This window comes from Thamnophis elegans, chromosome 8 (assembly GCF_009769535.1).
Source record: "Thamnophis elegans isolate rThaEle1 chromosome 8, rThaEle1.pri, whole genome shotgun sequence".
NCBI classification, from domain to species: domain Eukaryota; kingdom Metazoa; phylum Chordata; class Lepidosauria; order Squamata; family Colubridae; genus Thamnophis; species Thamnophis elegans.
In genome coordinates this window covers 39,914,801-39,929,222 of record NC_045548.1, presented here as the reverse complement: position 1 = coordinate 39,929,222, position 14,422 = coordinate 39,914,801, and the positions used below count along the sequence as shown (strand labels likewise).

The following is a 14,422-nucleotide window of genomic DNA, read 5'->3' as shown; positions in this document are numbered from 1 at the left end:
CATTGAAATAAAGCCATATTCTTCCCCATCTCAATCTTTCATCTTCATTTATTTTAAAAAGGTTCATTGGGGAACAAAAAACTACACATTCACATATGTTATCTAAACGCGCGCGCGCACACACACACACACACACACATATATATATATATATATATATATATATATACACATAAACACACAGTACGTATGTATGTATGTATGTGTGTCTGTGTGTGTGTGTGTGTGTGTATGTATATATATATATAATATAATTGTTGTTATATCACTATTTTTCTTTGTTATGTGTCTCAAAACGTTGCCTTAAGAGCACGCAATATGTTTCCTGGGATTTCCTGGTGTTTGTCCCGTAAAGCCTCTATTGCCCTTTGAGTCTGTTGGAGAGATGGAATGGCATGGGTGAGATGCGGAAAAGAAAGAAAAAAGGTGACATAATTAGATTTATGTTTCAGAAATTATAGAGAGAACATTTCAGAACTAAAAGATATAGACTATTCTATAGAACTTATTTAAACATAGTATATATGTAAAATTCCAATTTATGGCAAAGATTTTTTTCTCTATTTCTACGGATGCCACAATGTACATAATCAGATAAATCACATTTTTCCTTTGGGTTAACTCATATGGTGCATATACAGTGTAGAATTACTTCTCTGCCTACATTCAGTAGTATAATTAAAACAAAAAACAAAATAGAACCTGGATGCCTTTCATTTAATTTGCTCCTAACTGTGGCTTGTTGAGTAAACCACAATTATCTGGTTAAAACATTTACTTGAATATGTGAATCTCAGTTTAGATGCCACAATTGGTTTTTCAGAACATGCATATCCCAAAGGAAATTGATTATGGCTTTATAGGCTATGTGAATGTTTACATTTCGCAGCTGAGCTTCCCTCTTGCATTCTATGTCAAGCCCATTTTTCCTCTAAGGAAAAGATGCTCCATTCTATTGATCAGAGAAATAAAGAAGCAGGACATATAGAAAGGTGCTCTATAGGCTATAAAATGCTATAAATGTGACTGAGTTGAATCACTTTGTCTTCAACAATCTGGAGCCTCATATCATTAATGTGATGATATTTATCAGCATTACAAACTAAACAGGAGATACATGGCAGTCTTGACTGCTGCTTGGATTTGTGAAGGACTTGAAGGAGTTAAGAGTTGAATCCCAGAAAGTCAGATGCTTTATTATACTGAAATCATCTGATTACATGAAAATTCTGCCTACTGATCTCGACATGGTTGCAGCCTTTCCAAAAGAAGTTGGTATGCAATGGGATATTTGTGAACTACAACATTTGCTCTAATAGGAGATTGAAGCTGTGCCCTAAACAGTCCTCAACAGATCTGAAAGCTATACCTATTCTTGGACTGCGCCTTCAGACACTGACTCCTGCCTTTGTCATTTCTCAAAATGTTTTCATTTATTCTATGTGAAGCTACCATTGAAGAGAACTGTAGCTGTTTGCTGCACTTCTTAGAACTTTAGTATGATAGGAATTTGATGAATGTTTTCATTTAAGTGTGCAGCTAGCCTTGTTGAATAGTTTGAATAAGTGATGTTTAAACAGTGATGGATGGATGATGGATGGATGGATAATAGTCTTACACTGACAGTTAAGTACCAAGCACTGAACTATAATTCTGTATATCTAAGTTGTGTATTCTAATAACTGTTACTATAGAATTATAATTTCATGAACAAAGTGAAAATTTGAATATATATTTTATTCCCTTATAATACTTACTTTTTCAGCTAATTTTTCAGCAGATATATTTGGATCATATGGAATTGGTTTTCCAATATGGAAACTGGAAACAATCCACATAATGGAAAGGTGAACCATGGAATTCGCTCATATAACCATCTCATTGGTCCTGGGTACAAGATTTAGAAAATTTTAGAAACAATTATTAGCAGCAGTCTGCGAGTTATGTATTAGTCTTTCTAAAATCCTATATTTAAATATTAGCAATTTTTAGTAGCAGTATTGGAACTTAGTAAAGTAAAGGTTTTTCAGTTGAAGTAGGGGAAAAGGTTCCCATGTTTGAGAGCGGCAATTTGCAAAGTTCAATTTATATTTTAAAAGGGTGAGAAAATTAGAATTGTGAAAAACATAGATCTCACAAGGCTGATAGAAGGCAAGATGATGGATGGACAAACAGGTAGGCTTCCTGTAATAAGCACCAATGCATTTAAACTATATGGTTAACTTTGCTGAATTTCCATAATTCCTGGGTCAGCCTTGGGTCCATAAAATCCAATGACATCATGTCACCTTTGGGAAATGTACTGAATCAGATTTTACAGCAAAGGTCTGATGATTGAGCTACAGTATCTTTAAATTAAACATGGTAGGCAAAGATGCAGATGCATACATTTCTAGCCTCAAAAGTAATAATATTCCTGAGAATACATAAAGTTTTACTTACGTATATTTCCATATGATACATATGCTTCTCTAATATTTTGTGTAAACATAGGGACGATTGGCTAGATGAAGGAAAAGAAAGAAATAATGAGACTATTTTAGTCCCTGTACATGAAAGGAATAAAATTTATTGTTGGGACATTAACTGGATATATTAAAAGATCACTTTGAAAAATCAATATTGACAATCTATTTTGCTAAGGACATTGCATCTTTTGACTTCCTTTCAGATATTTTTTTCTGAGATTTTAAAACACTGTAACAGTTGCATTAGCTTACTATATGTAGTTTGAACTCATCTTCTGACATGCTGAAATGTCCTTCATTCTTTCTTCAATCCTGAATTCTCATGCATCTAATCCTTTGGCAAATGCTGGGTTTCACTGTCTCTTATAGGACAGGGATTATCATGGATCAAATTTCCAACTGGCACTTTCTCTTTCACATTTAATTCTAGGAAAGTAACATAGAGAAAATCTTATTCTTTTGATGGGGCTTAAATGAAATGTTGATACATAAAAAGAATAATTGAGGACTGCAAGAAGAAATTAATAAAAAAAAAACATTTTCACAGATTGGAAATAGTTTGGGATTCACATAAAGCCTGCATGAAATATTATTTCATACAACATGATATAAACTTAAAAAGGAATATCAGCAGAGAACACAACCTATTTTTGAAAAATGAAACAGAAAAGAAAGAAAATCCAAGAGAAGATAAGTATTCCTCAACAAATTAGGCCCTTACAATGACAATTATCAATAGTATCAGTGAAAAGTGAGTATGTAGATGAACTAGGGATGTAGCTAGCATGTGAATAACAAAAAGAAAAAGAAGAGAAAATAATATTGCAATTAGAATAGGAAAACATAATACTAATGTAAAATGTTTCCAATAAAAAAATCCATAAATTTTAAATGAAAGAGAAATATGTAGATGATAGTAGTATGTGTAAAGAAACCAATTTTTTGGAGCATAAGAAAGGACAGATTCGCCGTTTCCTGGTCTGTCAAATCTGATTGATGGTTGCATTCCCTTTTCTGTTCATTTGCCAATAGGTATAAATGATTGATATGAAATGGAAGCATAGCATTTACAAATACATTTTTCAATTAAGAGCAGGACTAGGAAAATGACAAATGGCTCACCACTTTTGCATTGATGGCTGTATGAGCAAATCCTTTCCGTTTCCCCCATATTAGTTTGTAATGATTATTTCCATAGTTCTGCTCTCGCAGTCCCCCTGGTACAACTATCAGGTGGTTCCCTTGTTTCAGAATGTCTACACTCTTTTCTCTTGTAGGATGAACATTGTGTTGAAGGTCAAAGTACAGAGTTAGTCCTGCAAAAGCAGACCTAAAAAATCATTCAGTTCTTGCTTGTAAAGGAAAACATGTTTTTCCCCAACATGATAATTCGGCTAAGAATTTAAAGAAGAAAAAATCCACGTCACTGAATCAATATCTTTTGATGATAATTAAAACTAAACATATAGTATTTTTTTTTACCTGGTAGACAAAAAAGAGTATGATGGATCACACAACACCAAAATTTCCCAGTAAGTCTATACATCTTATGGACAAAAAAATAGATGTCCTTTGGATGGGCTCCATGGTAAAAAACAAAGATTGCTGGTTCTTTTGGTAGATTTTCTATTCCAGAAACCTCATAACCTGTTAATGGTGGAACAATGAAATGGCTTCAATATTGTTTCACAAGGATCTCCTCTAGAAGAAAATATGATTGTATAGAAAAATTGCTTTTTTTCTTATCTTTTTTAGCTGCTTGTGAAGCTAAATATTTTAAATCATATGTCACTTCTGGAACAACATGCTGTCACATTGATCTATCAGAACATCAATATCAATCAGAATCGTATGAGATTTGGGTGTTATTGCATTTGTGATTCTACATATTCCTTTCTAATTTCCTATAAATCATTTAGATTCATAGCAATTAAACTGACATAAAAGCTTATCTTTTATCTTCAATATCTCAATACAATTTGGATATTTTGACCATTGTAAAACATTGTTAAGTTATTTTCTAGTTATTTTTAGGAATATAATGATCCCAACATGTACATGCCTAAATATTTGTGGTAGTCTATGGGTTATATATGAAGTTTGTCTTTTAAAAAATATGCCTGAAACTATTCTGCTGACCATAGGATTCAATCAGCTCCTTCTAAGGGAGTTTCTTGACTAGTTTCTGAAACATTTTTTGCAAAAATGATTTATACATAACTTATGCTTTACATCATGTTTTCCATTCAAATTCTATTAGATTCAGTTGCAGCTCCAAGATGGACATGACTGCTGGTTATGGTTGACCAGAAGAATGATACCAAGAGTGATAGTAAGTTCCTCATCCCTCCCTAAAGAATGAATTATTCATACTTACTGTGCAGTATTTTTCCATACCACTTAGTTGCCAGTGCCAATAATTTCTTTGGCTTGTCCCATTTTTCGCTATTCATATCATCTGGCAGATTACCAATTATTTTCCATACAAAATGTATTGCACTGGTTACATACATTAGAAATAATCCAAACACAAGAGGATAATATAAAATTATCAGAATTACTATCAAAGTTAAGGGATATATGATAAAGCCTGCACATCCTTCCAAAATGTAAATTGACCACATGGTAAATTCATTTCCTAAGGTATAATATATATTTTCTTCAGACATGTTTGAAATCAGAGTATATAAATAGAAATCCATTCACAAATAAAGTATTTCTTCTTGGAAAAGAAAAATAAAGATACAAGCAGACTTTATTGAGCTCTGGGAGAATCAGCAGAATATCAGCTGGCATTGTATACAAGATAATGACACTTTTAAATAGCCTTTGGAGAAGGTTGGGCTGAGAGATGGTTAAAAAAACCAAAGCTTAGTACAATCAATCTGATTATTGATCCTTTTAATCAAACATTACTGGGATTATTAAGAGGCCTTTTTTTTAATCAACCAAGAAAGAAAAGGTTTAAATGACCAGCCAAAGATGTCTATTTAGGAAGGATTCTTGATTTTAGAAACAACTTGTTGAATATTCTGCACACAGGACAATTCTGGACACCTTTTCTTCCTCTGCTGATATCCATTCTTTTCCTTCAACTTCAATTCCCTTTATTTTTATGAAAAAGAAATCAAGTGCAGATTCTTTGCAAGAACCCCACTTTTCTTTTCCCTCTGCTAACACCGGGTCAGTATTGATTGGCATCTCCAAGCTGTTTCATCTTCAGGCTTATTGGGATGAAGAGAGCAAGGGCACTAGTTCTATTTGAAAACATTAGTCTTCTAAAATTTTGGCAAATTAATTTCAAGACCATCATCACCAAGAATTTCAAAATGCTCCTCTGTCACAGTTCTGTCACAGAGAAAATATTAGGGATAAGTAAAGCAAACCACAATCATTCTCCAAAGAACTTCCATTGTGCTCCTTTAAACATAGGAAGTGCCCCCCCTTAATAAAGTTCTTGGATGAGAAGTGAAAAGTCTTGAAAGAAAAACCAGAAAGTCCAGTTGCCTCTTGAAAAAGCACCTTTCTGACTTGACATTCTACACCTTATGAAATTTGAAGGGAGAAGAAAGGTGAATGGAATCATCCAGAAGCAGATGCCCAGCCAGACCCATAAGTGTGGAAATGGTACCACTCCTTTAACAGTTCAATAGAAGTGCTTGATACAGGCTTCATTTAAAGATTTCCACAACATCACAGAGTAATACACAATAAGAGAAAGAATAGCTTGTTTCACAAGATAAGAAACTCTCTAATCTGCTGATACAATGAGTATTTTCTCTCTTTGTTTTTGTAAGCTAAGCTGCTCAAAGAACTAGCAGAAGTCAGATAGAAGCAATAGGATATTCCATGTACTCTGACAACTGGTATCACTATCAGTCTCTCTTCTTGGCTTTGCCTGTAAATGGAAGGAAAATAGCCATAATATTTCAGATTTTCAGGTATTTGAGGAGCATCTTCAGAAAAGTCATAAAATCCTGGAATAATATTTAGTTTTCTGCAAAATGATTCTACAGCACTTCATCTGATGCCCTAAGTCACTTAGAAGTATTGATGAAAATGGGCAATTCAACTGAATTTCCTTCAAAACAAACATGCAAGTTATATATTAAAAACCTTTCATCAGCCAACATTTCTGCAATAAAATTATTACTCTCAATTCAGTATCAAAACATTAATGGAGAAGTCCCAAGCTTATTAACAATCAGAACATTATTGATTAAAAGTAGAAAAATAGAAAGCGCCCTCCAGTCCTTTTCATTCAATAAAGGAAGATGAATTTCATCTGGCAACCAGAATCATTACCTCTTACAAACAGCTTGCTTGGAAAATCAGTTTTACTCTGATGTAGTAACTTTTTAAATGAACAAATGTTATGTTCTCCTCCCTCAGAGGGTGGAGTGAGAACAAACTCAATTGAAATAAATCATGACCTAGAATTAAGCATCCTTTTTTGCCAATGCCAACTAACATTCATCTTTAACTGAAGAACAAGCAGGTTAAGAAATGAGAATTAAGTCTTCTCTAACTGTTCTCATGGTGCCTGTGTTTAATTAGCCTCAGGTGTCTCCTGGTTTGATATCATGCTGAGACTGACATTCCACTTGCTTCAGCAGAGGCGGATTGATTTGAGCATTTCCTCTTTCTCCTCCATATGTCATTGTTCAAATTGGCAAATTGCTACTAAGTGAAACTCGGAAGCTGTACAGATTCCTTTGCACAGCAGCCAAGTTGAATAATCTAGCAGGAAGCATAAAAATGGAAACAGAGGCAAGATAGAAATCTGTAATGGATGAACACACTGTATACTAATAGAGTTTTTTGCTATTGCAAAGTTGGATAGAGAATACCTTAATGTGCACTGAGTTCCTTTTGAGTGTTTTCCCAACATATTCAGTGACTGGATAGGGGATTGGTTAGAATGCTGCCATTCTATGGTTTATTCTAGTCACATTTCGATTATTCACACCCATTACAAAACTGGATTTCCCTTTAGAAGGATATGACAGATAGAGGGGAAAAAACAGAAAAATACATTAACATAAAATTCTAAAGTTCCTTAGCTATGATCTACAGCTTAGCCATATTCATAGTCCTATAATCTGTCATAAGTGGTCAGAGGCAATCTCAAAACATGGTTTATCGTCAAACTTGCAAGGCTTTCCTTGGAAAGTTTGAAGCTTCACGTCTACCTTATAAAGAGAACAGCTTAGACCATATTGGCCCTAGTGATATGAAAAGTGGTTCTGTCTGCTCTTATGACAATTTCCCAGGTATAACACAGTTCCATTAACCCTTGTTTCTTTGTTGGGGCAAACGAGCAAATGCGAAGAAAAGGAGATTGCTAATGAAACACCTTCAGAAATTTTCAGGTGGGTCCAATGTGTACCAAACCAATCACACAGCTCAAGAAGGAAAACAGCAACAAGATCCAACTAATTCTAGCAGGAATAAACACTTACTCTTCAGGGACCAAACCAAAACCTGAGAGCTCTAGAAGGTGTTAAACTCCTGTAGCAACTTATAATGAATAAGGCAATATCTTTACTGATTTAGAGTTTGTAGCCTTATTACAGCAATGAGCAATGTATGGAATTAGTTTACAGAAAAGAAGAAGTATTGAGTTTCAGAGTTTAGCTACTGTGGTGTAGAGAACAAATGACCTGACATTTCTATGGCAACTGACTACCATCTTCAGAAGTTGAAAATGGCTATGGTTGGTATCTTCACAGGCAAGTTGGTCTGCTCACGTCAATCTAACTTAGTTGCCTGTGATTACTTACCCAACACTGCCCAACAATTACAATTACAATTAGTGGGTGTGAAAACCAACATAGATTACACAATGTTGAAAAAGGAATATGTGTAACTTGTCCCTGATTTCTTAGTAAATGTTTAGGTGTGGCCTTTTTATTACTTTGATCTACTTTCTGATAGTCTTTATTTAATAGAGAGATAATTTATTTGATTAGATGAAATATTCATGTTCTTCTTCCACAATATTTTGTTGATACTGAATTTTGTTATGTAGCACTAAATAATGTTGATTCATTTTCCCAAGGCTACATGTTGCCAAGACAGTTTGGACATGGCTTGAAGAATTGGCCTTTGTACCACTGTTTCTGTAATCAGCATGAAGCCACAGAACAGAAGTTATGTTGTAAGTAAACTAAGGATTACACTACTGTTAGATTCCCTGGAAGAACGACCCTGGAGGTGTCTGAGGTAAGTTAAACACAACCAGCTTTATTAACAGGCATTCGCAAGCTATGTACAAGTAGACTGGCACCCCCTCCCTGATTGACAGCTATTTATATGGAGCTGTCAAGCAGGGAGACCAATAGCCACGCGTTTGACAGCCCGGCAACTGCAGGTCACGCCTGATTGGTTCCGGCGCACCTGGCTGTTGCCGAGCTGTCATTCATAAGTCCGAGGACTTAACATCTCTTCCCCCCCAGTGAGGGCGCATGCATCAAAAGTGGTGCATGCGTACTCTTGCAGATAGGTGGGCAGACGGCGGACACGCCCAGAATGCTTCAGTTGAAGAGACGGCACTGGAGAGGTAAGCCGTACCCGTGGGAGCTCCTCCCTGGAGGGAGTGGAGCTCCAGTTGACGTCACTGCGGCCTAGGTCAGGAAGCAGAACCCTTGGACAAGGTAGGCCAGGCGGAGGGGGTGCAGCTTGGGCAGGTGGGTATGTTTGAACAGGCCGGTAGGCGGCCAGGGGGTTGGGGAGGTCTGACAATGGAAGGCCTAACTTGGCAGAATGAGGGAGTGCGATGGTGGATTGACCTGCAGCAAAGGGGTGCTGTGTCCTGGCCCCTGGGCAGGGATGGCCTGACTCGGGGAAGGCCAGCGATGGTGCGGTGTGGGGGAACAGCGGCAGATCCGGGGCTGGCTGCAAGCCGTCGGCGGCCGGCCTCTGCATGTCGGTTTGACTGGAGGCCTCTGGAGGGTGGTGCCGCCACTTGCAGCCATCGGGTAGGTGGACCCTGTAGGAAACCGGGCCGGTTACATCAGTGACGGTGGCAGTCACCCACCGGGTGTCCCCTGAGTAATTCCGGGCCCAAACCAGATCCCCCACAGCAAAGGAACGGGAGGGGTACCCCAGGTTGCCAGGCTGAATTCCTGAATAGAGAGGGTGAAGTCTATCCAGGGTGGTCCGCAGGCGCCGACCCATCAACAGCTCCGCGGGGCTTTGCCACGTGAGGGGGCAAGGAGTGGAGTGCTGGGCCATTAGGTAAGCATCCACCCTTGCCTGCCAGTTGCCACGGTCCAAACGGCCCAAAGCCTCCTTGGCCGAGTGCAGGCAGGACCAGGGCCCGTGAGGCATCTCCCACTCCCGAGAGGAGGCGGAGGGGGGAGCGGGGTGGGACACCTGGCAGGGCTCGCACCTCCATACCCGGGCCTCGATGTCATCATCCAGGCAGGGCCTCCAGACGTAACTCTGGGCCAGCGCCTTCATGCACGTGACCCCGGGGTGGTCTGCATGGAGACGCTTGAGGACCTGGTAGCAGAGGGCGGAAGGGATGACCACCCGGTTGCCCCAGAGAAGGTAACCACAGTGGAGTGACAGCTCAAACTGATGACTTTTAAAAGGGCAGCACTCGGGAGAGACGCCCTCTGTAGGCCAGCCCCTCAGGACCCATGCCATGACCTGGGAGAGGACAGGGTCAGTTTGAGAGTAAGCGGCCATGTCAGTGGCAGAGAGAGGGAGGTCCAGCTCAGTGATGGAGAGGACCGACAGACAAGGGACTGGCTGGGGGTCAGAGCAGGGAAGGGGGCAGGGACTGAGGGCATCAGCATGCCCTAGCTGCTTGCCTGGATGGTATCTCAGCGCGTAGGAATACGCAGTGAGAAACTCCGTCCAACGGGTCATCCTGGGAGAGAGGATAGGGGGGTCAGCCTATCACCGGCCAGAAGCCCAAGGAGTGGCATATGGTCAGTGTAGAGGGTAAAGTGCCGACCATACAAGTAATCGGGGAACTTTTTAACCCTGGACACCGCAGCCAGAGCCTCCTTGTCGATCTGGCTGTAGTTCCTCTCGGCCGAGGAAAGTGTCTGGGAGTAAAAAGCAATTGGGCCCTTTGAGCCATTGGACAGAACATGGCTCAGGACCGCCCCCAAACCCACAGGAGAGGCATCACAGGCTAACGTCAGTGGCATCTTGTTGCTATACTGCACTAAGACTGCCTCTGATGTCGGCATGGCCTTGACAGCCGTGAACACATGCGCTTCGCGGTTGCCCCATTGCCAGGCCGCAGATCAGTCAAGCAACAGATGCAGCGGCTCAGCTAGAAACAGTGCGTAAAAATTTAAAAGACTGAGGAACGCTTGCAGCTCTGCCTTGGAGGTGGGTGCAGGGGCGTTCTTGATGGCCACAACTTTAGAAGGGGTGGGGTGGATTCCCTGGGCATCAATCATGAAGCCCAGGAATTCCACCCTAGGCACAGCAAAAGAGCACTTGCTGAGCTTCAATTTGAGACCCGCGCCCTTGAAACGGTCGAGGACCTTCCGAAGTACTTCGATGAGTCCTGAGCGATCAGAACGTCATTGAAGTATGGGACAACACTAGGGAGCCCATGGAGCAAGCGCTCCATGAGGGTCTGGAAGATCCCCGGGGCAATTGAAGGCGGCGACAGCAGAAAGCCCCAGGTGGGTGACAATGGTCTTGACAGCCGCTGCATCATCATCCACCAGGAGCTGCTGGTAGGCCTGCGCCATATCCAGTTTGGCGAAAGTTCAGCGAAAGGTTGATGGTCGACTTGTAGTCGGTGCATATCCTGATGGACCCGTCAGCCTTCACAGGGACCACTATGGGGGTCTCCCAGTGGGAATGGTCGACGGGTTCCAGGATCCCCTGTGCCAACAACTTATCTAATTCGGCATCAACCTTAGGCCTCAAGGCAAAAGGCACGCTGCTGGCCTTCAGCCCGACGGGGGCAACCTGGGGGTCTAGGTTGAGGGAAATAGGGGTCCCCTTATACCTCCCCAGCTCGCCATTAAAGACATCAGCATAGTCCGCTAGGACAGCCGCAATGTCAGGGGGCGTGTCCGCCACAGAATTCACCCTAGAAAGGGATAAGCCCAGGGGGGTGAGCCAATCCAGGCCCAAGAGAGCCTGCAGAGGCTTCTGCACCACCAAAACCTGTAGGAAACAGCATTTTCCCCTTACTGCACCCGCACCCCATAGCAGCCCAGGGTAGGAATAGGAGTCCCCTGGTAGTCTCTGAGCACGGGGTCCGGGGGAGACAGCTGCACTTTGGGGACTCTCGGACACGGGAGTCATGGGAGAAAGTGGCCCATGACAGGAGAGACCGGGAAGAGCCCGAGTCCACCTCCATGAGGCAGGGGGACCCCTCGATGGAGACAGTGATGGTAATTTTCTTTGTACCAGCCGTGGCTTGGCTGACCGACAGGGGTGGCAGGAAGGTCTTTTCCCAGGGCATAGCAGTCGGCTTGGCGGGTCTGCTGGCGACGGGGCGGCTGGTTCCTGGGTGGTGCAGGCGGACCATAGGCCAGTAGAGATGGGTCGGATTGAGCTGGAGGTGGCAGGGTGGCCCAGCAAACTTGGGCTAGGTGCCCTTTTTTGCTGCAACGGCGGCACATCAAAGCTTTGAAGGGGCAGGACGCCCGGGCATGATTGCCGCTGTAGCCGAGGCAGGCGGCAGCCGCCGCAGTGGTTCGGGCTTGTGGAGGCTGTTGCCGCTGGGGAATGGCTCGGAGGCGGTTGACCTGGTCTTCATAGATCGGATCCGGCAAGGGGGCCAGCTCGTCTATCAGGCAGGTCGACTGCGGGGAAGGCAGCGGAGGCAGGGATGGTGATGCAGGCAAGGGAGGCAGGTAGCTGGCCATCTCCACCGTTGACTGCTCTGAGAGTTCTGCAGCCCTAGCGTCGTCAAAAGCCTGAGGCAAGGTAATGTCTGCCCTGGAGAGGAGGTGCCACTGGAGGCGGATGTCCTTCACCCCGCAGACAAATTGTTCAACCAGGTTGTCTTCCAGATCAGGGAATTTGCATTGAATGGCGGCGACCTGTAGCGACTGGAGGAACGGGCTGATCGATTCAGATTCTTTTTGGACAAACTGGCGAAAAGCGTACTGGTGTGTGATCTTAGAGGGAGTTGGGGCGTAGTGATTCTTTAGCCCCTCCATGAGCTCGTCCCAGCTTAGTTCGTAGATGGGTGCGGGCCATCCCGAATATCTTGGGGCCGCAGGCGCTGAGGAAGAAGCTGCACTTCCGAGCCTGCGAATACCCCTGCCGGTTATTAGCGATAAGGAAGCATTCAAAACGCTCCAGGAAGGCGGCCCTGGACTCGCCGGCTGTCCTGAACGGAGCGAACAGAGGCATTGCAGGAATAGTTATATGCCGTTTAAAAGGTAGCGAGATGCGGCGAGAATTGTCCGGCAGTGCGGAGCGCCTAACAACTACGCTTGCTTGCCTTTGCAGGTTGTAGCTCAGAGCCACTATCCCACCAGCTCGTCGCCAGTGTTAGATTCCCTGGAAGAACGAGCCTGGAGGTGTCTGAGGTAAGTTAAACACAACCAACTTTATTAACAGGCACTCGCAAGCTATGTACAAGTAGACCGGCACCCCCTCCCTGCTTGACAGCTATTTATATGGAGCTGTCAAGCAGGGAGACCAATAGCCGTGCGTTTGACAGCCTGGCAACTGCAGGTCATGCCTGATTGGTTCCGGCGCGCCTGGCTGTTGCCGAGCTGTCATTCGTAAGTCCGAGGACTTAACAACTACCATCTAGATTCCTCAGATTGTGTTCTACAAACATTTTCTAGATCCCAATACATACTTTTACATTTTTTATAATGTAATAGGACATTATGGTGGGTCATGGCATATTCCAAATACCTACCATATTTTTCAGACAATAAGACACATCATCTTCAAATGGAGCCAGATTTTGAAGAGGTACATTTAAAAAAAAGATTTTGTCCTCCCACAGGAGCATTCTGTAGGCCTCTCAAACCCACTGCATGACCCCTTAGTTGTGAAAATGGAACATGTAGAGAGTTTGAGAGGCCTGCAAAGGGAGAGCAAAAATATGACACATGGGCGGGGAGGTTTGAGAGGCAAAAAAAAAAGGCCCATTTTGGGGGGAAGAAAAAAGGAAAATGCAGAGAATGTGGGAGGCCTGTAGAGTTCTCCTGGAGACTGGAGAGGGCAATAAATGAGCAAAAAGCATAATGTTTTTGCAGAAAATGAGCAGAAACGGGTCATGTAGAGATTTTTTAAGGCCTACAGAATGCTCCTGGGGGCTTGGTAGGGCAAAAACAGCCACATTTTGTGAAAAATGGGCCCATTCATTGCTCATTTTTGCCTTCCCCAGACCCCAGGAGCATTTGCAGGCTTCCCAAACCCTCTGCCTGTCCATTTTTGCAAAAAATGGGATTTGTGTGTGTGTGTGGGGGGCTTTTGGGGGGGGAATGTTGTATTCAGTGTATAAGACTCACCCATATTTTCATCCTCTTTGGGGGGGGGGAAGGTGCATTTTATACTCTGAAAAATACTGTAGTTATTAATTTACAGATTTATGCAATATCCATGGATATATCTGAGATTCTACTTGTACAATCAAATTGTACCATTACTTTTCTATACAGAGTACATGGCATAAATGGCCAAATAAGTATATCAACTTGGTTTCTCCAACTTTTTCACAGTTATTCTAATTCAGGGATGTCAAACTTGATTTCTTTGAAGGCTGAATAAGGGTTATGTTTGAGCTCAGGGGAATGGGGGCATGGCCAGTTCAACGTCACTCATGTTGGGGACACCAGTGGTGGCTCGAATACTCTGCCAAAGAAAACGGTGTCCCAAGCTCTGTTTCTGTGATGGTCTCCTGCAACCCCCTGACAGCAAAAATAGAGCTCGGGGTGGACCACATGCAAGTTTTGTTTTTGCTGGCAGAAGCACTGCGGGATGGTCCTTTGCTATTTCCA

General features: G+C 42.4%; 1 protein-coding gene across 1 annotated transcript; it reads right to left on the bottom strand.

Moving 5' to 3' along the window:
* Positions 1-268: 268 nt before the first annotated feature.
* On the bottom strand, positions 269-5,092 carry LOC116512136 (transmembrane protein 68-like). Its single transcript, XM_032222438.1, is given in 8 exon segments — positions 269-307; positions 309-374; positions 1,758-1,819; positions 1,822-1,887; positions 2,443-2,503; positions 3,591-3,784; positions 3,951-4,115; positions 4,846-5,092. Coding segments are annotated over 8 exon segments (900 nt in total).
* Positions 5,093-14,422: the final 9,330 nt, after the last annotated feature.